At 44.4% G+C, this 27,890-nt stretch overlaps 1 protein-coding gene across 2 annotated transcripts in view; it reads right to left on the bottom strand.

Annotated features, from left to right (window-relative positions):
- Positions 1-1,753: 1,753 nt before the first annotated feature.
- The window catches only part of GSG1 (germ cell associated 1), a 41,736-nt gene continuing 15,599 nt past the window's right edge, over positions 1,754-27,890 (bottom strand). For both annotated transcript variants that reach the window (XM_083156577.1, XM_083156576.1), the window contains 4 exons: positions 20,964-21,011; positions 12,136-12,288; positions 3,934-4,045; positions 1,754-3,505 (listed from right to left, as the gene is read on the bottom strand). In XM_083156577.1, the coding sequence (XP_083012703.1) occupies positions 3,214-3,505; positions 3,934-4,045; positions 12,136-12,288; positions 20,964-21,011 (605 nt within the window). In that variant the 3' untranslated portion in view covers positions 1,754-3,213. The remainder of the gene's footprint in view (positions 3,506-3,933; positions 4,046-12,135; positions 12,289-20,963; positions 21,012-27,890) is intronic.

Raw genomic sequence — 27,890 nt, 5'->3', positions numbered from 1 at the left:
CTGATTTGTTTATTGGAGATTATGTAGTCGAGGTTAGCATGCCTCAAACATGTGCAGAACCAAGGGTGGGGAATGAACCTTTAGAGACTATGGCATTGTTCAGTTATGGCTACATCCAAAAAAATGTGTTCAGGTCAATTAACCCATTGAAGGAACTGTCTTATTTTAAATGGAAGAACCGGTTTGAAACAAGTTGTACTCCACATAACTGCCAGTATACACCAGCTCCTTTATTAGATACAAAATACAGCAACTGAGCAAGGCTCCTAGGTGTATTCCGTAATATGGTCATAGCGCAACTACACTTCATACCCTTCACTCTCCTATAAGGGGCACATTTATTGACTAGATCCTTCAGGACCCCTCAGCACTACTACACATGCACTGTGTGGTCTGCAGGCTGTGTATTTGCAGTAGAGCTGAGGGGCCCCCGAAGTAGTAGAGCAGGGCCAGACTGGTTATCTAGCGCTTCTGGAAAATGCAACCGACAGAGATGGGAGGTTTGTGCAGCTCTGCTTCCCGGCACAATGTTAGATTGCATAAAGAAATGGGAATGGAGGGCTGAGAGACTACACCCCCTTGACTTGTAGCCACACCCCCTTTCAAAGCCTCACTCCATCTCTGTCAAATATGGATCCTGCAGATCCCTCTCCCATTAAACTCTGCGCAATGTAGCCAATAGAAGTTAGCAATAGCTACTGGGGCCCAATTCAGGTATGCTTCACATTCCATTGGAATAAAAACATCATAATGTTTCTGTCAATAGATATTTTAGTATATTTTATCTTAAACACATTTTATTCAGTGCCCTCATCCAGAGCAATTGTATATATATATATATATATATATATATATATATATATATATATACAAACATTATGCATGTACAGTATGTAGTTTAAGCAGAGTAGAATAAACATGTGAAGAGAATCGCTGCACAGGACAGCATTTATACACAAGAGAATCTAATCCTTCACAAAAAAAGCAAAACGTTTCCAGAGGTATTTCCTCCTTCAGCAGACTTCCATATACACATACTGTAGATTCCTGTGCTTAGCAGAGCTATCCCCAGCAAGTGTTGACAGTTCAGTTTCTACAACAGTGATTCTCAAAACTCATAAATAAGTTTATTTTTAAAACCCAGGTGAGAAACTGAAATGGCTCATCTAGTAAAAACCTTAATTAGTGAGGAAGTGAAAAGATCTGTCACACACTTGTATTTTGTACAGCCAACAGCAGCATTTTATAAGGTGTTGAGCTGATCTCACTTAACCTTTGTATGTACACAACTATAAATATTGCAGATCGCTGTAGACTGAAGTCTTTGCTGTGGTCCATAATGAATATTCATAGGCAAACGCAAGAGGGTTTCCGGTTCCCCGGAAGCCGCCATCTCTTAGCAAGTATCTCAAATTATGACAACAATAGCAATGCTACATAATACGGAAGATGCCGCTACATTATGCATTTACGTAAAGTGTCAGACTTGTGGCACCTGCCCAGTGGTAGCAGCTTCTTCTTTCAAGTTTTCTGTGTGTGTGTAGTTCTGAGGGGTGAATTTATGAAGCTTGGAGAAGTGTTATCTATCCCCATAAAGAACATTATGAGCAAGGTGATAATGGTTCAGCCAATCAGCTCTTACCTGTCAATTTACATATTGTAGCTGATTGGCTGAACCATTATCACCTTGCTCATAACGTTCTTTATGTGGATAGATAACACTTCTCCAAGCTTCATAAATTCACCCCTCAGTCCTCAATCATTGCACAGGACCAAAGAGCAGTTGCCAGGAATTAGAGACAGGAGCCTAATGCCGGGTACATACCACAATGATCCTGATAGTTAGCAGACATTGCACGATCTGTTAACGATCTGCTAACGATCAGGATCGTTGGAGCACACGATCTGCATATGATCTGCTAACGATCTGCATCCAATCTGAATGTGTATCCAGTACTTTTACAGATCCTACCTGCAGCAGGTAGGATCTGTAAAATGACCAAATGAACAGCAGGGATGCGCATCGGATGCAAATCAAATCTAAACAAGCAAAAACATGCCAAATCTACATACAATCTACATAAAATCGGTTGGAATTGGATCCAGATTGATGGGATTTAGCCTTAATCGTTCTGGTGTGTACCCTACATTACCATGAGGTGGAAGAAAGTCTGCTTAGTGCAGTAATGGTTCTATTCTGTTTCTGTACAGTATTTATTATAGTATGTTTATCCTTTTAATGACCACATATATATATATATATATATATATATATATTTATATTTATTACATATGTTTGAAACAGCCATATACCATTGAAATATTTATACTGTATTGAATACAGTATCCAGTGTGTAAAAAGACAAATGTGTACATTAAGGTCCGGTGTCATTATTAGGTTCTTCTACAGCTCGTCCAGACTTATACTCTTGCTCTAATGCCCTGAATTGTGGACTGCTTGTGGACCCCCACCCCACACACTTGCCACTGATAGTCACATGCTTTAGTACCCTTCTTGGTGTGTATGCTGTTTATCTTAAACTAAACAAACATCTGCATATGAATTGTTTTTTTGTTGGCGAGCTGTTTGTTCTCAGCAGAGGGTCAATATGAAATCACCAGGAAGGACCTGCAGATGCAGTAACAATTGTTTCCACATTAGATGCTACTTAAGGCCCATACACACTGGGCAATTTTGAGCTGAAAGCTGCTCAAAGTTGGTGTTTTGAGTGTCTTTCAGCTCAAAGCCGCCCAGTGTGTACGGCCAGGTGATAAGCGGTGAACTGTGATGCACGCTCCGGCATCATTGCCAGGAAAGCTGTTCATCTGATTGTATTGCCAGCAGATTAGCGGCTTTGCATAGCGCTGCGCTATGCAAAGCCATTCCAACAGTGTGTATGCACTGAGCAGTTTTCCTCCCAGCGATGACAGGGGTCATCTCTGCACATACAAGCTGGGCAAAATCGCCTAGTGTGTATGGACCTTTACTAAAACTCAGTCACAGATTTCGAGAAAAAAGAGCGGAACTGGGAAAGTGCAATGTACATGAAAGTCTGTACAGACAGTTCTGGGAAATCTAAAGGCCAGTCCTGCTAGCCATAACATGTTTTACATATATTGGTGGATATTTAAATTGCATCCACTGCAACTGCATAAAAGCCTATTGTAAGAGCAGTCTTCTGCAAGAACAGTTCTGTGTTCATCTCCAGTTATCTAGCAGCGTTCCTCTTCCAAGGACTCTTCCACATCTTGAAGGTCCATTGTATGGTCCCTGAGCAGGACTTTCTTATGAAGTTCTGAGTAGAAGTCCACACTCTGTGACACAGAGTGGATAGGCTTGTCTCTATAGAAGCTCATCTCTTTGTGATCTAGGAAGCACGTCTGCTCTTTCAGACTCTGCTCAAACGCTTTCTGGTTTCTTCGGAACTCCAGCACAGTTTTGGTGTATGTGTTGAGAGTTGTCACAGCAGAAGCCATACAGCAAGTGAAAGAAGCCCAAGCAGTGCTAAAATATGATAGAAGATGATAAGCCGAAAAAATATATTTTCTCTTATGTGTACAAGTTATTGGGGTATTCAATCTGTGATGAGATTTCCCAACAGAGGAAATATCAGCACTCACCTATTCAATGCTTCCGTTAACGACAGCCTTGAAGGGTGTCAGATCTGACCTTTTTTTTGAAAGTCGGATCTGTTTTGTCGGAAACGGCCGCGGATTGTCAAATTCACGGCCGCTTTCCGACAATCCGTGGATGTTTTTGACAATCCACGGATTTTCCGACAGTCGGAACATTGAATTCAGACTGTCGAGTCACTGTCGGATCGGATGAAAATGGCCAGGATTCTGACAGTTGGAATCCCAGATTGAATATCCATAAAAAATTAGCTTCAAATGCAGCTCGCATATCAATCCACAAATAATATAGAAACTTACTAAAATGCCCATCCATAATCCCAGGAATGTGGTCTCCAGTCCTCTGGTCCAAGACTGACTGTAGCTTGGAAAACCTGAGTGTACATCATATGCGCAACCATCCCTAGAAGTCCTGTAACATAAACATTATATAATGAAAACAGATACATGGTGATTATAATCCAAAAGGAATTCTAGTCATTGGGCTGGATCTTGTCCCTCAGGTTCATGCCTATAGATAGTATGGTTGTCATAAGAACACATCTACAGTATGTTAGACTACGACATTCAAACTTACTTAACCTAATATTTTGAAATAATCCCAGAAAATAAAGGTTAATTGTGCATCCCACAATGGTCAGTCAGTGAGGGCCCACAGAGCAAGTGGTCTCATGCATACGCATTTGCACCGTTTGTACTCTCCGGGCATCTTAATAAACTCTTTGGTCACTGTTACAGGAGGCAGAAAAAAGTGCCTACTGAATATCACAGTATCACCACTACCTATGGCCCGCTATAATAATTTGGCTATGCCTAGGGTTGCCGACTTTTGTAGAAGCCTGGAGAGGAGACTTTTTAGCAGGAGTACATCTACATGCTACATCACAGTGGTGTACTAGAAAACACTGTAATGTAGCATTTCATATCAGATACAACAGCAGACACATTCAGAATATGGGCATCTTTTGTAAAGTTACACAAAAAGATGCTCAGCATAGTGAAGTGTGGTGTGAAAGTGTCTCTTTCAGAGTTTTGTGCACCAAAACTCTGGTGCACACTAAAGTATGATAGTTACTTTAGTGTGCACCAGAGTTTTGACTAGTAATAATATGAAAAAAACAAGGAATATATTATAAATATCTTCTTTGTATTATTCTACTAATTTTCATAGTTGAAACTGGAGTAAAAGGTTTATGGGCGAGATGCTCTAAACTAGAAATGCGGTAAAAACCCCATTGTCGGTTTTTAACGCATTTCTGGATTCTCAAAATCCCCCCCCCCCCTTTGCAGTGTCAGCGCTGCGGAGGGAATTGGCAGCAAAACCTGGCGATTCCCTGCAAAAGCCAATGGGCTTCTTACTGCAGCGCTGTGCAAGCATGCCCCGCGGCCCCGGGCCCAGCATGTGCAGACGGACTCCTGGGTCTCAGACCCGGAAGTCCATCGCCGTGGCTGCATCGCAAGGGACAGCTCTTATCCCAAGAGCTGTCCCTTGCGTTAATAACCACATACAGTATGTTAGAGCATATGTGGTTATTAAGAATGCGGTGCCCTTCGATACAGGGCAGCAGATGTTAGAACATCCTGCCCTATGACAAGTGAGCCACTGCTCTCCATGCCTATCTTGTCCATACATTTCTGATCAAATCTCCACAAATTTCCACCAGTAAATCCTGCTGTATCTTTATATAATACCCACATGAACCCTTCGGCTTATGTACAGCATATGTGTATGCAAATCTGGCTCTGGTGCAAGCATCCCCTCATATCAGTGCTATAAAAGAGAACATCCTGACGGTGCTGATCCTGAAATGATTTTGGATTTCAGATCCATATTTCAGTGATATATGATTGCATGCCTTGTTACAGTGGTGTCATAAGGGGGTGTGCAGCTCACACCCAGGTGCCACCCACTGAGGGGTGACATCAAAATGGCAACTCCTGAGCCCTGCATTGTAACATTACGTACCATTTGATACTCTGCTGTGCATTCAATTGGGGTTTCTGTTTGGTGGGATGTTTTGGGGGAGTTGTGGGGGGGGGGGGGAACATAGCATAAAAATTAGTTGAGTCGAGAGATAGTAAGTGGGCTGTGGTATGTGTTATGAGAAAATTGTGTTATGAGATATTTATCTCACAACTATTTCTTTACAAAGCATATAATTATCCACTTCACAAATTGTCATTCGTGTACCTAGCACATTGACTGATTACTCAGCCTGGGAATGCTGATTGCAAGTTTAGGGTATAGCCTGATGTTTTCCTATAACCATTATAATCAGTAAAACCTCATTAAGGTCACCACTGTTTAAGTAGCAAATACATAAATCTGATCTCAGGGATGAGGAAGATGAGTGAAGGCATATAGGAGCAAAAAGGCTGAGACTGACTTGGGTAAATGACTGAAAAAAAATAATCAGTGCTGGTCCCAACACTCTGCACATAGTCATTGAGATCTTGTGTGGCGTGCTATTAGTTTTATTATTATTATTATTTATTTATTTTTCACCCAAACTTTTATGTGTTTTGCAGCACACCTTTTTTGTTTGGCTATTGAGTTAACCACTTTTTTGTTATTTATGAAGTTAAATATTCTCCTTTACATTTGTAGAGTAGTAAACGCACACGAGGTGGCAATAAACAATACTAAGAACCCACAGAGATCTTTTGTGTTGTTTATCCCTTATGATGATGGTGTAAAGGTAGTGAGCCAAACCTTGGTAGACAGTTCATAGGGTGATCTATTTACAGTAGTGGGGATGGCAATGGGGTCAAACATAACCCCATTTTTGTTAATAACATGGACAACTATGAAAGATCTAATAACAGCAATAAAATTAATATGAGGGTATAATGCATGCATTAAAGCATGGGTCTTCAAACCGTGGCCCTCCAGATGTTGTGGAACTACATGTCCCAGCATGCCCTGACAGTTTTGGCATGCTCTTATAGGAAAAAATGTGGCAATGCATGTTGGAACATGTAGTTTCACAACACCTGGAGGGCCACAGTTTGAAGACCCATGCATTAAAGTCTTAACAAATGAGAATCGCTGAGCAATAGGTTGAAACAAAGCTTCTGCTATAGGTAGCTGCTTCCACACAAGTATAAGAGGGAACAAACTAGCGAGAAGCAGTGGTAATGGCAGACAGTGTTATCCTATATTACAGTATCCACTTTATAGCAGCTTGCTGGCAAAGTGGGAAAGGTGGTACATACTATATGTGCTCCAATGCAGCGCCTTGTATAGTGTCAGTGCCTATAAGACTTTTGTAATTTTATTTGTTGAAATGCATCTTAGTCCCATAGTGTTGCAACTAGGATACACATGGACACTGTGCTAATTCATTTAATACAGCCATTATGTCATTTGGACATTACATCCCTCAATATTACAACAATTTTGCATTCTCATGCGAGGTTGGACAGTTTTTTAAACAGAGATTTTCTATTGTCAAATAGGGGAGTGGAAACATATTGTGAACTATAGCACATGGCCAAACTTGCAAACAGAAGTCAAGCCACCATCAAATCAACTCAAACGTAATTTCCATACAGAAATGTATGACAGATCATGTTTATAAACACAGAGCAAACTCATACAAAAATAAATTTTTCAAATAGACAACCTCCTTAGCAGTGTGTTTGCAGATACCTACACATATCTGTGTGATCTGGATCTGTTCAGTGCTTCTGTGTGCAACTGTGCAAATTACAGGTTAAAAGGTAAAAAATAGCTTGCCCCTGTAATTATAACCAGCATCAGGCTATTTTAGCCAGACCACCCTGGTCCTGAAAATACATGAAAAAAGGGTGTAGGGGTCCCTTGTATTTAATCACCTCAACTATAAGGGGATTAATGCCAGAGTCATGAGACACGCTTCGCAGGGTCACATAGAAACAGAGAATTTGACGGCAGATAAGAACCACTTGGCCCATCTAGTCTGCCTCTTTTTTAAACATGTTACCTCAAACCATATTTGATCCTTATTATATGCCTATCCCAAGCATGTTTAAATTGTACTACTGTATTTGCCTCTACCACCTCTGATGGGAGGCTATTCCACTTATCTACTACTCTTTCTGTGAAGTAATTCTTCCTTAAATTTCCCCTCTATTTTCAGTGCTTTTTCCCTCTTGTTCTGCTGCTCCTCTTCCTGTGAAGAATGTCTCCCACCTGGACCTTGTTAAAGCCCTTGATATATTTGAAAGTTACTATCATGTCCCCCCTTTTCCTTCTCTGCTCCAAAGTATACATATTAAGATCTTTTAGTCTTTCCTGGTACGTTTTGTGATGTAGGCCATGCACCATTTTAGTTGCCCTTCTTTGTACAGTCTCTAATATATTTATATCCTTCTGGAGATATGGCCTCCAGAACTGAACACAGTCACTTCAGGCAAAATATTATCTCAAAACTTGTGTGTTTGTTGAGGAGGGGGAACAACGTAAATTTTATCTATAATAGAGAAGCATACTGTATTTTATGCTAAGGTCACTTGTTCCACATTATCTTATTTATACAGATGTTCCTTATATATTATTGCTGCAGTCATGCCAAACATCCCCTCTGTCCCAGGTCCCTTTTTGTGTCTTTTCTGCACGAATGTGTGTCTCATTCACAATATGATGCAACAAAACTGTTACATGAGACTGCATTCATTTATTTGATACAGTATGTGACACGTGTACAGTACATCTTTGTGCGACCGAGTCTGTATATGAAGTGCAATGACCGAGGTCTTTTTCACACCAAGTTCAATTGTTTTTCCTATACAGATTTAAGACTCAGTTGCACACAGATATAGAAGTGTTACACATGATATTAATCAGTGCTGTCTTATTAAGCAGGGTTGTTGCATCCAATTGTGACTACGACGCACAACAGAATGAAAACCTAACATTGTCCTTAAGATGGGTACATACAGTACTTTCCCACGATGAGAACCAGTTACACAGCAATGTTATGTAGTGATACATCGCACTGGCATATATCCAATATAATCTGCTGGACAAAGGCACAATGTATTGTTATATGCAGCATTTACCTACATTGTGGGCATGATTCCTGTCTGATCAGATGGGGCCAGAAGTCAGATTAGACAACTATTAAATGAATTCTCTCCACTTCAGTCGCATGCGAGGGGATGCGTTCTTGTACAAAGTGTGGTATGACCATAGGCGTGCGCAGCACATTTTATTAGGGGGTGCACCATCAAAGGGAGTGTCTCGTACAAGTTATTGGGCATGTCTAACACCACCCATAAGGCGTGTCTAACACCGCCAATCAGGCATGTCCACCATCATCTATTGGCACTCGCTACAATATAAAACGTCTCTCAGCCACACCATAATCTCCTGCCTATTTCAGTTTTAGTCTTCTAATTACTCTGTGTAAAGATACATGCAAAAAACCTCAAAAAATATATGGATGGCACAGGTATGTAGTAACATGACAATGGTCTAGTACAAGTAACATTGCAAAACACACATGACTGATTTATGGGCGCTTATGGAATACAGTAATTTGGTAAAAGGTATTGCTAGTGGCAGGGTGGTGTTCATAAGGGTAGTCACAGCATTAGGGGGTGCCTGTGCACCCCTAACACTCAATGTGCTCACACCTATGGGTATGACTGTCCAATAATCGGGATCCCGACTGTCAGTATACTGACATCAGATGCCCGACAGGGGGGCAAGCGCAAAGAAGCCCTTTGCGGGCTTGCTGTGCTTGCCATGCAGCTGGCTCGGTGGCTCGCTTCGCTTGCCACAGGTTCAATTCTCCCTCTATGGGAGTTGTGGACCCCCAAAATGGAGAATAGCCCCTGTGAGTCAGAATCCTCCCTGTCGGAGCACCGGCAGTTGGGATTCCAATGTCGGTATACTGACTGTCGGGATCCCGATTGTCGGGCAGTTGTCCAGCACCACTCATACACAACCCCTCACATGCTAGCAAGGGGATTCTGGTGGCAAGGTGGAGTGGGCATTCAGCGGGGAAGCGATAATCTGTTAAACCTGCAAGTATAAACAGACTAGTATAAACAGGTCTGAAGGAAAATAGAGCAGAATGTAAAGGGCAATAAATGTGTTTTGATTGGAAATTTTATTCTGGATTACCAACTAATTGAATATAAATCTGTGTTTTGATTGGAATTATTTTGTTCTGGATTACCAAATAATTGAATATAAATCTGTGTTTTGATTGGAATTATTTTGTTTTGGATTACCAAATAATTGAATACAAATCTGTGTTTTGATTTGAACATTTTGTTCTGGATTACCAACTAATTGAATCCTAATCTTTTTCTTCCCTTGTGGTTCTTTGTCAGGATTCTAGAATTAAATCTTATTTATCTAATCAGCGATGTAGCTATTACATTTTTGGAAATGTATGATATTTCTGGTTTTGCATGTTTATCAATTTACTGTATGTATTTACATTTTTCAATCTAAGTAGTACATTTCTTATTCATTTTATATTACCAAACTAGGTGATTCATCGCGCCCTACGGTCTGCGCCCCCTTAATTTGTGAACGTTTGTATTGTGAGAAATATGGTTAGAATTGTATGAAAGATGCCCTGTATTGCAACTTGAGTTATAGGTGAAATATGTTAAATAGAGAGCATATGATTTGGAAGGGGGTGTGCATTGTTTTGTTTAAATAAAAAGCGGTTACAGAGTAAGATGTACATTGATAGTGTGGATGGTACAGTGACATTTGTGGGTGTGGGGGGGTGTGCATGCGTGTTGTTTAGGTGTGTGTGTGTGCGCAATAGTATAGTAGGGTGTTTTTGAGTCAGCGGCTCCCCACTGGCAGAGGTCAGGACACAGGAAAACAGGAGGCTGGGTAGTAATAGGGGTGTGTGGTCATAAGGGGGACTAAAGAGGAGGGTGGGGGACACTGTGCAGCTTCTGCCAGTGGGTGAGAGTCCAGCATGGCAGCACAGGAGTACAGGAGGGTGGCCCTGAGTCAGTGTCTCCTCCTACTGGGTGGGAGTTAGGGTGCATGAGAGCAGGAGGGGTCCGCGAATCGTGGGAGGGGGGGCACGAATCGCGGGAGGGGGGCCCACGAATCGCGGGAGGTCGTGCGGGGGGCCCGTTAATCGCGGGAGGGGGCGCGGGGTGCCGCAAATCGCGGGAGGGGGGCCCGAATCGCAGGAGGGGGGCCCGTGAATCACGGGAGGGCATTGCGTGGGGGCCCGTTAATTGCGGGAGGGGGCGCGGGGGTGCCGGGAAAAGGGGGGTCACGGGAGGGGGGTCGCGGGGGTTTGTGTGTGCAGTGAATCGTGGGGGCCACGAATCGGGGGAGGGGGGTGTGGGGGTCCGTGAATCGCGGGAGAGGGGCTCGGGGGGGCACGAATCGCGGGAGTGGGGTCCGCAATTCGCAGGAGGGCGTGCGGGGGGGCCCGTTAAACGCGGGAGGGGGCACGTGGTGCCGCAAATCGCGGGAGGGGGGCAGGAATCGCGGGAGTGGGGCCCGCGCATTGTGGGAGGGCGTGCGGGGGATCCGGTAATCGCGGGTGGGGGGCGGGGGGGTCGCGTATCGCAGGAGGGGGGCGCGGGGGCTGAAAATCGTGGGAGGGGGCGCAAATCAAGGGAGGGGGCGCGGGGGTGCCGCGATTCACGGAAGGGGGGTTGCTGTGGGGGGGTGGTGGGGGGGGTGTGTGCCATGAATCGCGGAAGGGGGGCTGCAAATTGCGGGAGGGGGGCGCGAATCGCAGGGGGGGGGTTGCGGGGGTCTGGGGTGGGGTGCTGGCAGAGGGGGGGGGGGAGGTGCGGGCAGACCTGCCGCTCACCTGGTGGCTGTGGAGTAATGGTGGATGGTGGGCAATTTACAATTAAAAATCGCATCGCATTGCCATATACAATGGTATACAATTTTTAATTGAATACAATGCCATACGACTGAATATCGTGGGCACAAGTACCAAACACACACATTCTGGATCACGTTAGTCAGAATTCTATCACCAGAATCCTAATGGATGTTGTGGTAGTCCTGATTCTAGAATTGGTATGGATCCTGCTGGCATACCATTCGCAGGAATGCTGAACGCATCCATTTTATTGTTTTTTTAGGAAACATCAGCTTGCATCAACATAATAAAAAAAATGCTTTTCAAAAAAAGGAAGAAAAAGGCAGGCTGAACTCGGCTGAAGAAGATCAACTTAAACATAAGAAACCAAAAGTTATACTTGTAGAAGAAGAAAATAAATAAAATTTTTATGATTTAGATAAGCAGCTGAATTATTAGTAACAGTGACAGATCCATATATGGGACTGCAGCACAGTTCAAAATTCAAATAGGGGAGAAACACTAACTACTAGCGAGTCCGTTTGGAATGGCGGTTGGGTAGTGGGTGTGGCTCACCTATTTGAATTTTGAACTGTGCTGCAGCACCACAATTGGAGCCTCCCCTGATTAGTAGACTTTTTTATTTTACCATTTCAGTATTGTGTTTGTTAGGCTATTAAAATCACATTTTGACATTAACTCTCATTACCTGAAAGCACTGAGGACATTGCAGCAAAGGCATTAAGTTTCAGTCCACATACAGGGTTCCCGGTGTAAAACATTTCCAATAGCAACAGCACAAAACTAATTACCAGTAGGGTAATATATGCCAACTCAGACCCTAATGAAAGCCACAGGATCCCTGTAAGATAGAACACAAGGTTCAAGACATTTTCTAATTCACAGGTTCTCAAACTTGGTCCTCAGTACCCCACACAGTGCATGTATTGCAGGTCTCCTCACAGAATCAAGTGAAATAATTAGCTCCACCTGTAGCTCTTTTAAAATGTCAGTGAGTAATGAGTGCACCTGCCGGGTGACCTGGAAAATGTGAATTTTGTGGGACCGAGTTTGAGAACCCCTGATCTAATTTATCAACATACTGTACAGTATCAGCAATATGATGGCAGGGAACAATGCATGCTATAAACTACGTCAATCTAACTTGTTTTGTGGGTGTAACTTCCAGATTAAAGCAATGCTTATGGCATCTACGTGTCATTCTATTACAACTGCAATTTAAATGATCAACAATTATGTACTTAAACTATTACATCTTTATGTCTGAATAATTAGATTATCAATCATCTGAAAACAGGTTTTAAAAGGGTTATAGGAAACACAATGCCTACACTTCTAAAAAAAATATACAGAAACATTACAGAAAAGTACTAATTATGTGGTACAGTACTGTACATCATATTTATATATGCACAATTATGTTTTAGTTCCCACTGCCAAGAAGTACAGAGGTCCACGCATCCACTTAAGCAAGTTCATAAGGAAGCTGCACATTTGTACCATTAAAATTGGGACAAATAAGAAAATAACAGAATTACTATAACATTTTTACATTTAAATCCAAGCACTCCACTACTAGCGGTAGTGAGCAGCAGCAGAAGGAGGAGGGTCTCCAGTGACTGGCAGTGAGGAGGTCAGCTGATCACCCAGACCAATCCCCACTGACCATTTGCTTCACCTCTGACCCGCACACCTGTACCTGAATCAAGGTGTGTGCTCCACTCCCCAGTGTTGATTGGTGCTGCAGCCGGCAGCCAATCACAGACAAGCAAGGGGGATAAATCTGGCCTGCGGCCTTCCTTCCTTGTCTTGAACAATTGCTTATCTGCTCTCAGTGTTCTCCTGTGACAGAGAAGTTCCCAAGACTCCGAGATCTCCAGGCTCCCCTGTGTCTCACTCCAGCGTTCCCTGCACCTGCGATACTTACCTGGTTCCGTTCATCTCCAGAAGACTCCTGCCATTCCACCTCTGCAGTCGAGTAACCGGTGCACCGCTAATTACCATCATTGGCTTCCAAGCCATCAGCGACATTCTCCATCTTGTCCTGAACTACCGACAGGCTCCGTCGACTCCAGAGTTGACACTCCTCTGCTGTGTATCATAGAGACTTACCATCCACGTCCTATTGCTCCAGCACAATACCTGAGCCTCCCACCAGTTGTCGACACCATTGGTCGACATCCCGTGCAATCCTCTACAGTCCCCAGATTGCATCTCCTTCGCTGTACTCTCATATCCGTTTCCAGTCTCAAGTATCATCGCCCTTGCCTGCGTCCAGAGGACCAGGCAGGGGGCCGCGACCTGCCTGTCAGACGCAGCTAAGTCCAAAGTTCCTTGCGGGGCTCCCTGGTGAATACCGCTGGCAGGTTAGGCTCCGCGCCCCTGTTTCTGGTCTCCGCCAACACTCTGGTTCGCTGTGCCCTGATCTCCCCGTGTATGTCCTACATTAAGCCTTCTGCCTTTGGCTCTCCAGCGCCCTCCACTGGTCCACCACGGTCACAGCCGGGAACACAAAAACCGCCTGCGCTGACAGTTTGTTCAAGACCGATGGACTCGGCTCAAGACCCCAGTATGGGACCAGCGGTCATCCAAGATGTTACCGCTCGAATAGAGACTCAAGAAGCCACTCAGCAGCGAGTGATAAAGTTCCTCCAAGAGATATCCATTCGATTGGACACATTGCAGCAATCATTGCCGACTCCTGTGTCAACTGCCCAGGGGAATCTGTCACCACTCGCTGCTTCACCTTCTCGCCTCCTGCTACCGGTTCCCAGCAAATATGACGACGATCCAAAACTCTGCAGAGGGTTTATCAACCAGTGCCAGATCCAGTTCGAACTCCTCCCGCACAATTTCCCTACCGCCAGAATCAAGATAGCCTACATCGTCTCTCTGCTAACTGGCGCCGCCCTCAATTGGGTATCACCTCTATGGGAGAGATCTGACCCCCTGTTGTCAGACTATGGCAAGTTCATACAGACTTTTCGCCGTATATTTGACGTACCTGGACGCTCCACTTCAGCATCCACAGATTTACTACGGGTCAAACAAGGGTCCCGATCCATGGGACAATATGTGATCCAGTTCCAGACTTTGGCATCTGAGTTACAATGGAATAACGAAGCTCTGACGGCTGCGTTCTGGCTAGGAGTGTCAGACTGCATTAAAGACGAACTGGCCACCCGCGATCTCCCTGATTCTTTGGAAGACTTAATCTCCTTGTGTATAAAGATTGATCTCCGCCTCAGAGAAAGAGGTCTAGAAAAACAAAAGAAGTTAATTCCCAAGTTTACTCCCCGAGTACGATTAGAGTCCCCTGCGAGTGAAGAACCAATGCAAATAGGTAGATCACGCCTGACTCCTGAGGAACGTTCCCGTCGGCAGCGCAATAAACTATGCATCTATTGTGCTGCTCCCAGTCACTTCATCAATGATTGTCCCGAGCGATCGGGAAACTCCAAGGCCTAACCTGTAATGGAGGAGTTAGGTTAGGTCATGTCTCAAAGTCTCCTCCCTGTACTGACTTTACCCTTCCAGTGTCCCTGGAGACCCCTGCTGGACTTAGATCAAGCTCCGCCTTGGTCGACTCCGGGTCGGCAGGGAATTTCATTTCTCAACACCTTGTTACCAAGTTACAAATTCCCGTGATGCCTCTACATCCTCATCTCATTGTCAAAGTAGTGGATGGCAGTAAAATTCCGGGCAGTGAAGTTCGTTCCTGTACCAGACTGGTTCATCTAAAAGTGGGCACATTACACCAGGAGCAGATTAAATTCTTTGTCATTCCCAAGGCGTCTTATGATATTGTGTTGGGTCTCCCCTGACTCAGGCTCCACAATCCTAATATCAATTGGTCGCTTTTGCAATTAGAGCAATGGAGTCCCCATTGTCATCAGCATTGCATTAATCCTGTGATACCTGTGCGCTCTGTCGCCGCCACCTCTTTGCCTGGTCTCCCTGAAGTTTACAGAGACTTTACTGATGTGTTTTGCGAACAATCAGCCGACACACTGCCACCCCACCGTCAGTGGGATTGTCCAATTGATCTTCTCCCCGGGAAGACTCCTCCCAAAGGACGTACGTACCCATTATCGGTCCCCGAGACTCAAGCCATGTCAGCATATATTCGTGAGAACTTACAGAAAGGGTTCATCAGGCCCTCAAAGTCCACAGCGGGCGCAGGATTCTTTTTTGTAAAAAAAAAAGATGGAGGTCTGCGACCATGTATTGATTACAGGGGGCTAAATAACATTACAATCAAAAACAGCTATCCGCTCCCCTTGATCACAGAATTATTCGATCAGGTGAAAGGCGCCACCGTCTTTACCAAACTGGACCTCCGTGGGGCGTACAACCTGATACGAATCCGCAAGGGAGACGAGTGGAAGACTGCATTCAATACGAGAGATGGCCACTACGAGTATTTAGTGATGCCCTTCGGCCTCTGCAATGCCCCAGCTGTCTTTCAACAATTCGTTAATTAAATTTTCCGGGACATGCTGTACGTCTGCCTCGTGGTCTATCTGGACGACATTCTAATATTCTCCAGAGATTTGCATTCACATCGTTCCCAAGTCAAAGAGGTTCTCCACCGTCTCAGAAAAAATCAACTCTATGGCAAAATCTCCAAATGTACATTTGAGGTTCCCTCTGTCCCATTTCTAGGATACATAATTTCCGGGTCGCAACTGAGCATGGATCCTGAGAAATTGGAAGCCATAACTGGGTGGTCTCAACCCACCACATTGAAAGCCGTACAACGCTTTATCGGCTTCGCCAACTATTACCGAAAATTCATTCGAGGTTTCTCTACTTTGATCGCTCCTATTACCGCTCTCACTCGCAAGGGAGTCAACCCGTCTGTCTGGTCCCCAGAGGCTTTATCTGCATTCCAGTTGCTGAAACAGTCATTTATCTCTGCGCCTATCCTGTCCCAGCCTGATATGGAACGACCTTTCTCCCTAGAGGTCGATGCCTCTAATATGGAGGTAGGAGCAGTACTATCCCAGACATCCGAGGATGGGAAGCAGCATCTGTTTCTTCTCACGTAAATTCTTACCAGCAGAGAGAAATTACTCCATAGGCGATCAGGAGTTACTCGCTATCAAATTAGCACTCGAGGAATGGAGGTATCTCCTGGAAGGAGCCAAGTTTCCAGTTATTATATACACTGATCATAAGAACCTCCTGTACTTGCAATCGGCTCAGTGTATGAATCCTCGTCAGGCCCGGTGGTCCTTAATCTTCTCCAGATTTTCTTTCAAAATCCTGTATCGTCCTGGTACTCAGAACGTGAAGGCTGATGCCTTATCCCGCTCCATGGAAGAGGATCCTTTAGTACCAAAAAGTCATCCCATCATTGACCCCATCGCATTTGCTCCTACGCAACTTTCTCCTGTGCCTCCTCCTGGCAAAACTCTCGTGCCCCCTGAGCTTCGTTAAAGACTGCTGTCCTGGGCTCACAAGTCCTTATTCTCCGGACACCCTGGCGTCCAGGGTACCCTCGAGATCCTCCAACGGTCTTACTGGTGGCCCCAGATCAGAAAAGACGTCAAAGAATTTGTGGCATCATGTCCTGTTTGTACCCAACATAAAACTCCTTGTCAAATTCCTGCTGGGAAACTTTGTCCCTTATCTATTCCGACGCATCCGTGGACGCACATCTCAATGGACTTCATCACAGAGTTACCGAAGTCCCAAGAATACAACACCGTCTGGGTGGTAGTTGACCTTTTTCGAAGATGGCCCGATTCATACCCCTCTCTGGGTTACCCTCCGCTCCTAGTCTGGCGCAATTATTCGTACAGCATATCTTCAAGAGCCATGGCCTGCCTACAGAAATCGTCTCTGACCGAGGAGTGCAATTTGTGGCACGCTTTTGGAGGGCACTGTCTTCAGCCCTTCAAATAAAACTGAAGTTTTCGTCTGCCTATCATCCGCAGTCCAATGGCCAGACGGAGAGAGTCAATCAGGACCTTGAGACCTTTCTGCGGCTGTATGTCTCGTCTTCCCAGGATGATTGGGCCAAACTACTCCATTGGGCTGAGTTTGTCCACAACTACAGGTACCATTCTTCCACAGGTCACTCTCCCTTCTACATTGTCTATGGCCAACATCCTAGACCACCCAGCTTTGAGGCGTTAGCAACCACCGAAGTTCCAGCAGCTACTACAGCCCTAAAACACTTCTCGCAAATTTGGAGAAAAGTGCACTTCAACCTGAAAAAAGCCTCTGTCCGTTACAAATTCTTTGCTGATCGTAAGAGGCGTGCAGTGCCGGAATTACGTCCTGGTGACAGAGTGTGGCTTTCTACCCGAAACATGCGGCTGAGGGTACCCTCGATGAAGTTTGCGCCCCGATTCATAGGTCCATATGTCATCAAACAAAGGATCAATCCGGTAGAGTACAAATTAAAACTACCCAAGTCCCTGCGCATTCCCAACTCGTTTCATGTCTCCCTGCTACGACCTCTAATCTTAAATCGATTCCAGTCCTCCTCTCCAGTATTACCTCAAGTCAGAACTGAGCGAGGAGTTGAATTTGAAGTAAATAAAATCGTGGACTCTCGCCACCGTTATGGACGCCTTCAGTATTTTATTGACTGGAAGGGATATGGTCCTGAGGAGAGAAGTTGGACCAATGCCGAAGACGTTCATGCTCCCTGCTTGAGAGAGAAATTCCACCAAGAGAATCCTTCCAAACCAAAAGGGTGTTCGGTGCCCACCCTAAAAGGGGGGGGTACTGTCACAAACCGCAGATCTCACCATCGGAAACATCGGTCATTACCCTCTCGATGGTCTGTGTTGCGTGAGAGGTCTGTCATCCGCATGGCAGCTGATATGTGGCGTGATGTCCCCAGTGTCCCCGCGGGCCGTTGCCATGGTTCCCTGCCTGGTGCACGCTGTTCCCGGGCAGCATGGGCGCCGCCATGACACTCACGGTCAGCTGATCACCCAGACCAATCCCCACTGACCATTTGCTTCACCTCTGACCCGCACACCTGTACCTGAATCAAGGTGTGTGCTCCACTCCCCAGTGTTGATTGGTGCTGCAGCCGGCAGCCAATCACAGACAAGCAAGGGGGATAAATCTGGCCTGCGGCCTTCCTTCCTTGTCTTGAACAATTGCTTATCTGCTCTCAGTGTTCTCCTGTGACAAAGAAGTTCCCAAGACTCCGAGATCTCCAGGCTCCCCTGTGTCTCACTCCAGCGTTGCCTGCACCTGCGATACTTACCTGGTTCCGTTTATCTCCAGAAGACTCCTGCCATTCCACCTCTGCAGTCGAGTAACCGGTGCATCGCTAATTACCATCATTGGCTTCCAAGCCATCAGCGACATTCTCCATCTTGTCCTGAACTACCGACAGGCTCCGTCGACTCCAGAGTTGACACTCCTCTGCTGTGTATCATAGAGACTTACCATCCACGTCCTATTGCTCCAGCACAATACCTGAGCCTCCCACCAGTTGTCGACACCATTGGTCGACATCCCGTGCAATCCTCTATAGTCCCCAGATTGCATCTCCTTCGCTGTACTCTCATATCCGTTTCCAGCCTCAAATATCATCGCCCTTGCCTGCGTCCAGAGGACCAGGGCAGGGGGCCGCGACCTGCCTGTCAGACGCAGCTAAGTCCAAAGTTCCTTGCGGGGCTCCCTGGTGAATACCGCTGGCAGGTTAGACTCCGCGCCCCTGTTTCTGGTCTCCGTAAACACTCTGGTTCGCTGTGCCCTGATCTCCCCTTGTATGTCCTACATTAAGCCTTCTGCCTTTGGCTCTCCAGCGCCCTCCACTGGTCCACCATGGTCACAGCCGGGAACACAAAAACCGCCTGCGCTGACAACCGAGAGGAAACATCTGCCATATCGGCTTGAACCAACCCGCGACAACCCAGTTCCTGCAGCTGACACATTTAGCCTGCAAACGGAGCTTCATCCAGCAGTTACCACACACGGTGGTTTGTGCGCCTGACAACAGCGCACCCAAGAGCGGCTGTCACCTGCTGCTCACCCTTTGGAGTATCGTGCAGTCCGGCTGCAGTCAGATCCACTGGCCAGACAAAGCAAGTGTGGAAAATACACTGAGCAACTTACATGTCAGATGTTCACAGGAGGTTGCATTGTCCAATAAAAGACTGACCTTTATATATAAAAACATCAGCATTTAAGGAAAGGACTTTACCTAAGGCTTGCTGGAAAGGATTTTTCTTTCACTAATTACACCACCACTGAGTGTGATCTGTTGGAAACATTTGCCAACCTCAACGCCCCACTTGTCCTAAAAAGGAACTGGTAACTATAGTTACAAACATTATGCACTTGCATCTGAATGGCTTTTTAGAATAATTGTGGTTATTGTGCATGCATGCATCATTGTTTTATTGTTTATTTGAACATATGTTTTTATGGTTTCTTGTGATATTTGGTAAATAAATTGTTTTAAGTGTACAGAAGGCGCCTACTGGTTCTTTTTCTTTGGAACGTATTGCGGTCTTGTTTCTGCCTGCCGGTACATGCGCACTAGGCGCAAAATGGTAGTTAGTGGCGAATAACGGTCAGCTGTGTTTACCGGCTGGGATGCCTAAATATCACAAGGAGGAGAGCCACAACCACGCTTCTGAAGGAGGTTAAGGATGATCTGAAATGCATTAAGCATGGCTCCATTGGTTGTACTGCTTTCATCCCAACCTTGCCAGGAGGATTCCTGCTTTTTCCGGAACTGCAGTGACCATGCCCATCCCTAGATGCTGGGCTTTAGACCTTATTCAGGTCCTTTTGCATCAGCCCCTTCATTTGCACGGGGCAAATGTTTTGCGTCTGCACATGCACAGAAATTCCTCTCTACATGCACAGACACAGGGAGCGTGCGGCCACAACAAACTGTTCACAGGGTGCAGACACCCAACATTGCGTGCGAGGGGGCGGCGGTCTGTGGGCTGGGGGGACTCACTCATGGGAATCCCCAGCGTTTCATGGTCGTTCCCATGGAAATCGCCAGAGGACATCAACGGATGTCAGCTGCCCACACACTTCCTTCAGAATGCCCAGAGCAACCTTTCCTCAGAGCAACCTTAGATGTGCGCATGCCTTCCACATCATTCGATGGTTGCCGACCATCGAATGATGTGGATGTTCCCACGCAGCCTGCAAATGGATGTTTATGTTAAACAAACATTCGCAGCCAATTTGTGCGAACACACGCTGTGAGGGGGAAGGGGGCAGGTGGGCCGGCATTTGCAGAATAACCCCCTGTATGTATTATGCTGTTTTTTATATCTACGTTTGTAAGAGCAAATTTTTTTGAATTTAATTATCCTACTTTGAATGATCTGCACTATTGTCTGTTTTCTTGGTCTTCCATTTCAAAGGGGGAGATTATTTCTGAAGGCAGGAATAATCATTCGATGGTTGGCAACAAAATGAGCCGGGAATCATTTATTCATCAGAGTAAGACAGGATATGTGCCCTAAGGCAAACAATGAGTAACTGGAATATACAGTAATAAAGGCCCATATGTACCTCTTTCAGCTGGTGGAGTCAGTTCCAGAAAGCTTCGACATTTCTCATCTGCAGTGTACAAAAAACAAAGATTATATGTGCTATATGATATCAATTAAGGACGTAGATACATAAGATGAGAGGGTTTTTTTATTTTACATATTCTATATAAAGCGTTTTTAAGGGGCACATACATTTTAAAAAGAATTGTGGGCTATTTAGTCTTTCTTCCTGTCAGAAAAATCTCTCTTGATAATTATTTTCTAAACACACACACACACACACACACACATATATATATATATATATATATATATATATATATATATATATAAATAAATACAGTATATATCAGGGGGTTCTCAAACTATTTGCTCTGGGACCCCGTCAGACAATAAATATTATTACAGGGCCCCAGCAAGTTACCACAGAATGGCCACCACAAATGTGTGGTCAGTGAAATGAAGTGACCGCTACTGTGACAGGGAGGCAGTGGGTAATGGGGGGGGGGGGGGGGGGGGGATGGAAAAGGGTGTAGGGGGATAGAAGAGGGAAGCAGAGGGTGTTTACTTAATGAGTTATCCCCTGTCCCCCCTCAACAGACACATTAGTCTGATGACCAGCAACATGGAGTCGTGACCCCATGCTGAGGTGAACGGGACAACGGGACCCACTTTGGTGTCAGGACCCACAGTTTGAGAACCGCTGGTATATATTATACACTGAACATTGGCACTCACCTTTCCTAGTTTTAGGGTGCCCTATGGCTTGTGACCACATTGCTTAAATAGAAATTGCATGGGTTCTGCACTCATTTACTAATTTTAATAAACAGTGGAGATTTAGTTCATGTATTGATTAATGCATTTAAGCCTGAAGCCCCCTGCAGGCTTAAATGCATTGATCAATACATGTACTAAATCTCCACTGTATATTAAAATTAGTTAATTTAGTGAGTGCAGAACCCCTACAATTTATATTTTAGAAAGAGAGTGAATGCTCTTTGTGTACAATGTACAATGTTTAGATCTATGAAAAGTGAAATTCACTTATGAAGAAATCAATAAAATTGTCCATATATGCAACCCTTATAGATAAAGGTGTCAGCTATCCAGTAAGGTAAAAGCCTTGGTATAAGGTTAAAAAATATGCACGGAAATACAGTAGATAGGGGTTCAGGGACTAAAATTGCTAAATACGATTAAATATGTAAGGGACAAGTATATCAAATAAATAGGAAATGTATTAATATACAAATAGTAGGAATGCATACATTATTGCATTATTATAAAAAAAATAGAGTATAAGGATTATTACAAAAAGATGATGAGGTAACTTACTTAGTAGCTTAGCTTAGAGGTAGAAGGTGATCATAGACAGCACTATATATATATATATATATACATATATATATATATATATATATAAATATATATATATGACTGAGTCAGATCATCTCTAAAATGACAAGTCTCGTGGGGTGTTCCTGGTATGCATTGGTTAGAATTTTACCAAAAGTGGTCTGAGGAAAAACAACCAGTGAACCAGCAACAGTCATAGGTCCCCAAGACTAACTAACCCATGTGGGAAGTGAGGGCTAGCCTGTCAAGACCGATCCTTCAGAAAAGTGACTGTAGCATAAATTGATAGAAAAAGTTAATACTAGCCATGACAGAATGGTCTAAGAAGTGCACTGTAGTTTGCTGCATAATTCCAGACCGGTCACAGAGCCCATTCTGTCCCCTATCCACTGCTGAAATTGTCTACATTGGGCACATAAAGCACCAGAACTGCACTATGGAGCAATGGCCAGATCTTATGGGTAATGATAATGGGTAATGGATGGCTGGGGAAGAGATGGTGCCAGGATGAACTATGGGAGGAAGACAAACCGGCAAAGGAAGTATGATGCTTTGGGCAATGTTCTGCTGGGAAATCATGGACTGGACCACAAAGCAGCGCCAGTAGTCTAATGTCAAAATTGTAAATCTTTTGTTCATCACGCAGGGTTTTTATATTGTACACTGTAGAGTATGCAAAAAGAGGATACCTCAGTGTGTTGGGTATACTAACTAAAGAACCATTGCTTAAAATCTTGGGACCCTAATTAACTACTAAGTGTCAAAATCTCAGGCCCACTCACAAATGATCTTCTAATACATTTTAAAATGTTACCAACCAACATTAAATGATCTGCAAACTGTAAGGTGAATCTGATGCCTATGGTACTGTATGCACTTTAAGTTGATTATTAAGAAATCTTGATTGTAACTTTTAACATAAAATCAATATTCTTTTCATCCGTTGCCAATGTTGGAATGACCCACAGGGAAACAGGGTAAACCCCCAGTGACCCCACTGCTTGCCCCCTCCAACAATCAGTTCTAGTTTGTGTACTTAAATTACATTGTAAAAAGGGAGGAAGGGTTTTGAGCAGCGCTTTTGAAAAATTGAGAAAAACAGATTGGTTAGATCTATCACAAATTTTAATAATTAACTAAAAGAACATATAGCCAGTGATCTGTGTATATTAAAACAGAGTTAAAATGGATTCAATGTTTCTCACCACACCAGACCAAATGAATGAAATGACCAGGAGAGTCCCAAAGTCCAAATGGAACGACACTGGCGTCCCCAATTGAGCAATAGGGAGGGAGGACAAAGTTGATCGTCCAGGAGTGGCCCAAGGTTTCACAAATTACCAACTCCTACCGCTGGATGGAGTATAGCGGGATGATGTCCTCAACCTCTCTTTTCCATTGCAAAGATGTTATATTTGTAATCCAAATGGAAGGGGAGTTCAGATGTAGTTGCAGCGGGTCTGCAATCCCAAAGTCTTTTTGGTGGTAAAAGAATGGTGCGGTCCTAACCGGTTTTGATACTCCAGGTAGCTTTATCAAAGGATCTTTGGGATTGCAGACCCGCTACAACTACATCTGGACTCCCCCTCCATTCACACTAAAGACCCGGAGTGATGTCTTCCTTGTATCTACTGTATGTGTGGGGGTAACTCTACAACTGACGGCCACCCGGGCAAGTTACTGAGGTTAACGCTAGGCAGTGCCGGACCCTACAGATAATATATATAAATATATATATTTATCAGAGGTATCTGACCACACCCCTAAGAATGGCACACAACCTCTGCAATCCCCTGATGGGCCCTTTGTGTCCCAGTCTGACATGGACAGGGTCCATGGGCCAGTGTCTATCCTGCTTATTTAATCATCTGGTCTAGGGAGGTGTGATGGTCTGGCAGTATTTTTCTGGATCCCGCATTGGTGACTTGCACAGAGTGGCTATCATACCATTTCCAGTGCCATGTAATAAGTTCTCATGTGGAGATGGACCACAAACTGTTTAATAGTAGAAGATTGGTGTCAACTAAATGTTGCTTTAATCTTTAAACTGAAAATCAGCTCGAGGACATTACAGACATACAACCTACGAGTTGTATGTATAATGTTTGAAGAGATATATAGGGATGAGAAATACAGTATACGGTTTTGTGCAAAATAATAAACAGTGTCAGCACAGTTTTGTTAATGAATGTTATTCCAATTTGGTTTTTATGAGGAAATAATTTTTGAACTGGAATGTGGTTGTGCAAATAAACACAAAAGAATAAGCTTTCGATACTGTTCCACATGGATTCAGTATTAAATCCCGTCGGTCGGGAACCCGGCGTTCAAAATCCCGACGCTGGAATCCCGATCGCCGAAATCCCGACAAGGGGGGGACGTGGATCGCCCCCCCCTTGCGGGCTCGCTGCGCTCGCCACGCAGTGGGCCCAGTGCCTTGCTACGCTCGGCACACTAATTTATTCTCCCTCCGGGGGTGACGTGGACACCCCCGGAGGGAGAAAGTGTCGGGATTTCGGCGATCGGGATTCCAGCGTCGGGATTCTGAACGCCGGGATCCCGACCGCCGGGATTTACACTGCATCCCGTTCCACATACAGTACCTATCCAGTACTTTATAGAGAAGAGAACATGTCAAAGTGCAATTATTAATGCAGTATATTCAGACTGACTTAAATATTCTTTTTTATCCACTGAAATGGTTAATATTTTTCTAAAAACTGCAAAGAAAGAAATCTTCATCTTTTTAATGACTGAATTAGGATAGGAACACCAATTATATCCAATACCAAGTGTCAAGCCACTTTCCAGCACATTGGTGTATTCTGGGCCACCAATCAGCCACTGGTGCACTGTGCGGTTACTGGCATGATGTCCCTGTGTGGCTGCTTGTCACCCAGCACCCCCCCCCCCCAATGTTCAAGGGACACCCTGGATCACCTGACCTCTAGACACCTGTCCACTGACTCCAGCAAAGTCACATGATTTAGGTGAAATCAGATACTCACTTCTGGTCCTGTGTGTGCTGCTGCTGCTGCAAGCTGCAACCAATCAGCAACAATCTGGGGGGGGGGGGGGGGGTATAAATCAGCCTCCAAGAATCCTTCTTGCCTTGAACAACTTGTCAGTTCCCCTGCAAGTTCTGCAGTGTCAGATTCCAAGGTTCCAGGCTTACCCTAGAGGTCCAGATACCTGTTTTCTGCTGTTCTACCTACCTGGTTACTCACCTGCAGCCAGAGACTTCCACATCTCCAGTGTATTCCAGTCTTCTGTGCCCAGCCCAGGATACCCTATAACAACTCCGGATACTCAGGCTGCACCATCGGTTCAGAGACCAACGCTACCATCGGCTACTAGATAAACACTATCATCGGCTCCCAGGCTGCACCATCGGTTCTCAGATTGACCCTACTATCGGCTCCTAGGCCGCACCATTGGTTACTCAACTGACCCTGCAATCGGCTCCCTGGCCACACCATCAATGGGAGATTGGTGGCAAAAAAAAGTTCAAAAAACTTCAGGAAATAGCCTATACCATTGTTTTTCAAAATTTAAAAGTGGGAAGATAATGGGTTCATAGTTAAAAATAATTTTAAAGCAAGGTACAGTAGTTTATTCAATAAAGCTGGGTGTATTACAAGTAGTAATAGGTAATATTAGATTTTATGGCTTCATTTGTTTTAATTATTTAAATCAAGTTGAATAGAAATACTTGACATTGTCAGTCAGTTAATAATGTTAGCTGAAGATAGTTTGACAATGACTCAGTGGTTTTTTAAAGTGTCATCAGGAGACATGACATACATTCTTCCAGTTGGAATTATAAGATTGACTTTGCATAAAACATCTAGTAGAGGCATTCATAGTATATCAGGCTTGCTTGGATAGAAGATGATGTTGAAGATCCAACTGGATGAAAGAAGGTCACTTTTAATTTAGCTTCATCTTCATTCTTGTCCATTACATAAACAAGCCATTTGGGTAATTATATATTAACCGGGCGGCCGGCTATGCTACGCTGACAAGGTAGCTTTGGCTATGTTATCAGCGTAGTCATTTCCGGGCGGCCGGCAAAACTCTGGCGTTGGGTGGGGATTGTGCAGCGGGTGGTGGTGCCCGGGCAGACAGGGGGGGGGGGTTTACTTACATCGTCCTGTTGAAGGACGAGCAGCGGGGCCGGCGGCGTGGATTCAGAGGCGACCGGGTGGGGGCGAAACCTCTAGGCAGCAGTGAGCAATGGCGGCGATTTAGCGTAGTCACCGCTGGGGGAGCATCACATGGTTTCCCAGCTCCCCCAGCGGCACTACGCTAATAGCGTACATGCCGGACTGTCATGACGGGCAGGACTGCGGGGAGACGAGTGCTGGAGCCACCGGGGACATCGTGGATGGTAAGTACACACTACACACACACACAACACGCACTTACACAATCATATGCCCACTATCCGCGTCATGACCCCAGTGTCAACAAGGGCGTGGAGTTAATTTTAGAAAGTGTGGCGAGCACAGCGAGCCACCGAGCCCGAAGCGTGGCAAACGCAGCGAGCCCCGCGTATCAGCGTCTCCTCGCGGGCCTCGCCACACTTTCTAATATTAATTCCACACCCACGTGGACACTGGGGTTATGACGTGGATAGTGGGCATATGATCCTTTATGTGTTAGCAGGGCTCCAGTTATGTAATTTGCGTAACTTACGTCATTTGCGTAACTTACGTAGTTTACGTAGCCAGCATAGTGGTGTATTGGTATTCTCAATACACCACTACACAAACTACGTAATGGGCGTCCAACTAACATATAAGTACCGCAATTTGTTATACACAATGGATATACTGTATAGGCATTCATTTGTGTCAACTGAAGTTTAGAGATTTTGTAACAAATACTGTAGACGATGTAGATTTAGAAAAGGTTTTCACAGATAGTTTGATGTACTTGAATTCAGGGAACACAGCATTATCATGATATTATACCTGTTGATATAAGTACTGTACATCCAAAATATCTGTGAAAACCTTTTCAAGGCTACAACATCATATCAAAATATGCCGGTTGTACTTTTTTTTTTTTTTTTAACAGATTTTTTAAAAGTTTACATACATTAGCAATAATTTGGAAATGGCATGAGATAGTTAAATGAAATATTGTTTTTCTTTAGACCACATATATACTCTCCATATACCAAATTTGAACAACAATTTTTTTTTAACAAAAAGTGTGTTGAATTGACACAGAGTGACCCCTTAGTTCAATTTATTCCAAATGGTAGTGCTTTAGCTCACAATACATCACACAGTGCCCTGGTTCATATTATGCCACATTGTAGTGTTTTATATTATATCTTATATTGAGTGATGCATAAACTTTTGAATGTTAAATAATAGCCCCATGGCTGCAAAGCCTTCAGCGCTGAGAAGATTGCAGTTTATAGTAGGTGTAAAGACAGTATAAAAGGGGATGAATAGACTGGGAACAACCAGCTCCTACACAAGTGGGGTACTCCCTAAAGCTGGAATTCCACTTTAAATGGAGAACTTAATTTCAGCACACTGTTCCTTTTCTGGGACAGCTATAATATGGGAGA

This window comes from Crinia signifera, chromosome 8 (genome assembly GCF_055691185.1).
Source record: "Crinia signifera chromosome 8, ASM5569118v1, whole genome shotgun sequence".
NCBI lineage: Eukaryota > Metazoa > Chordata > Amphibia > Anura > Myobatrachidae > Crinia > Crinia signifera.
Note: the sequence above shows the minus strand (reverse complement) of the source record. Positions and strands in the feature narration are given on the sequence as shown.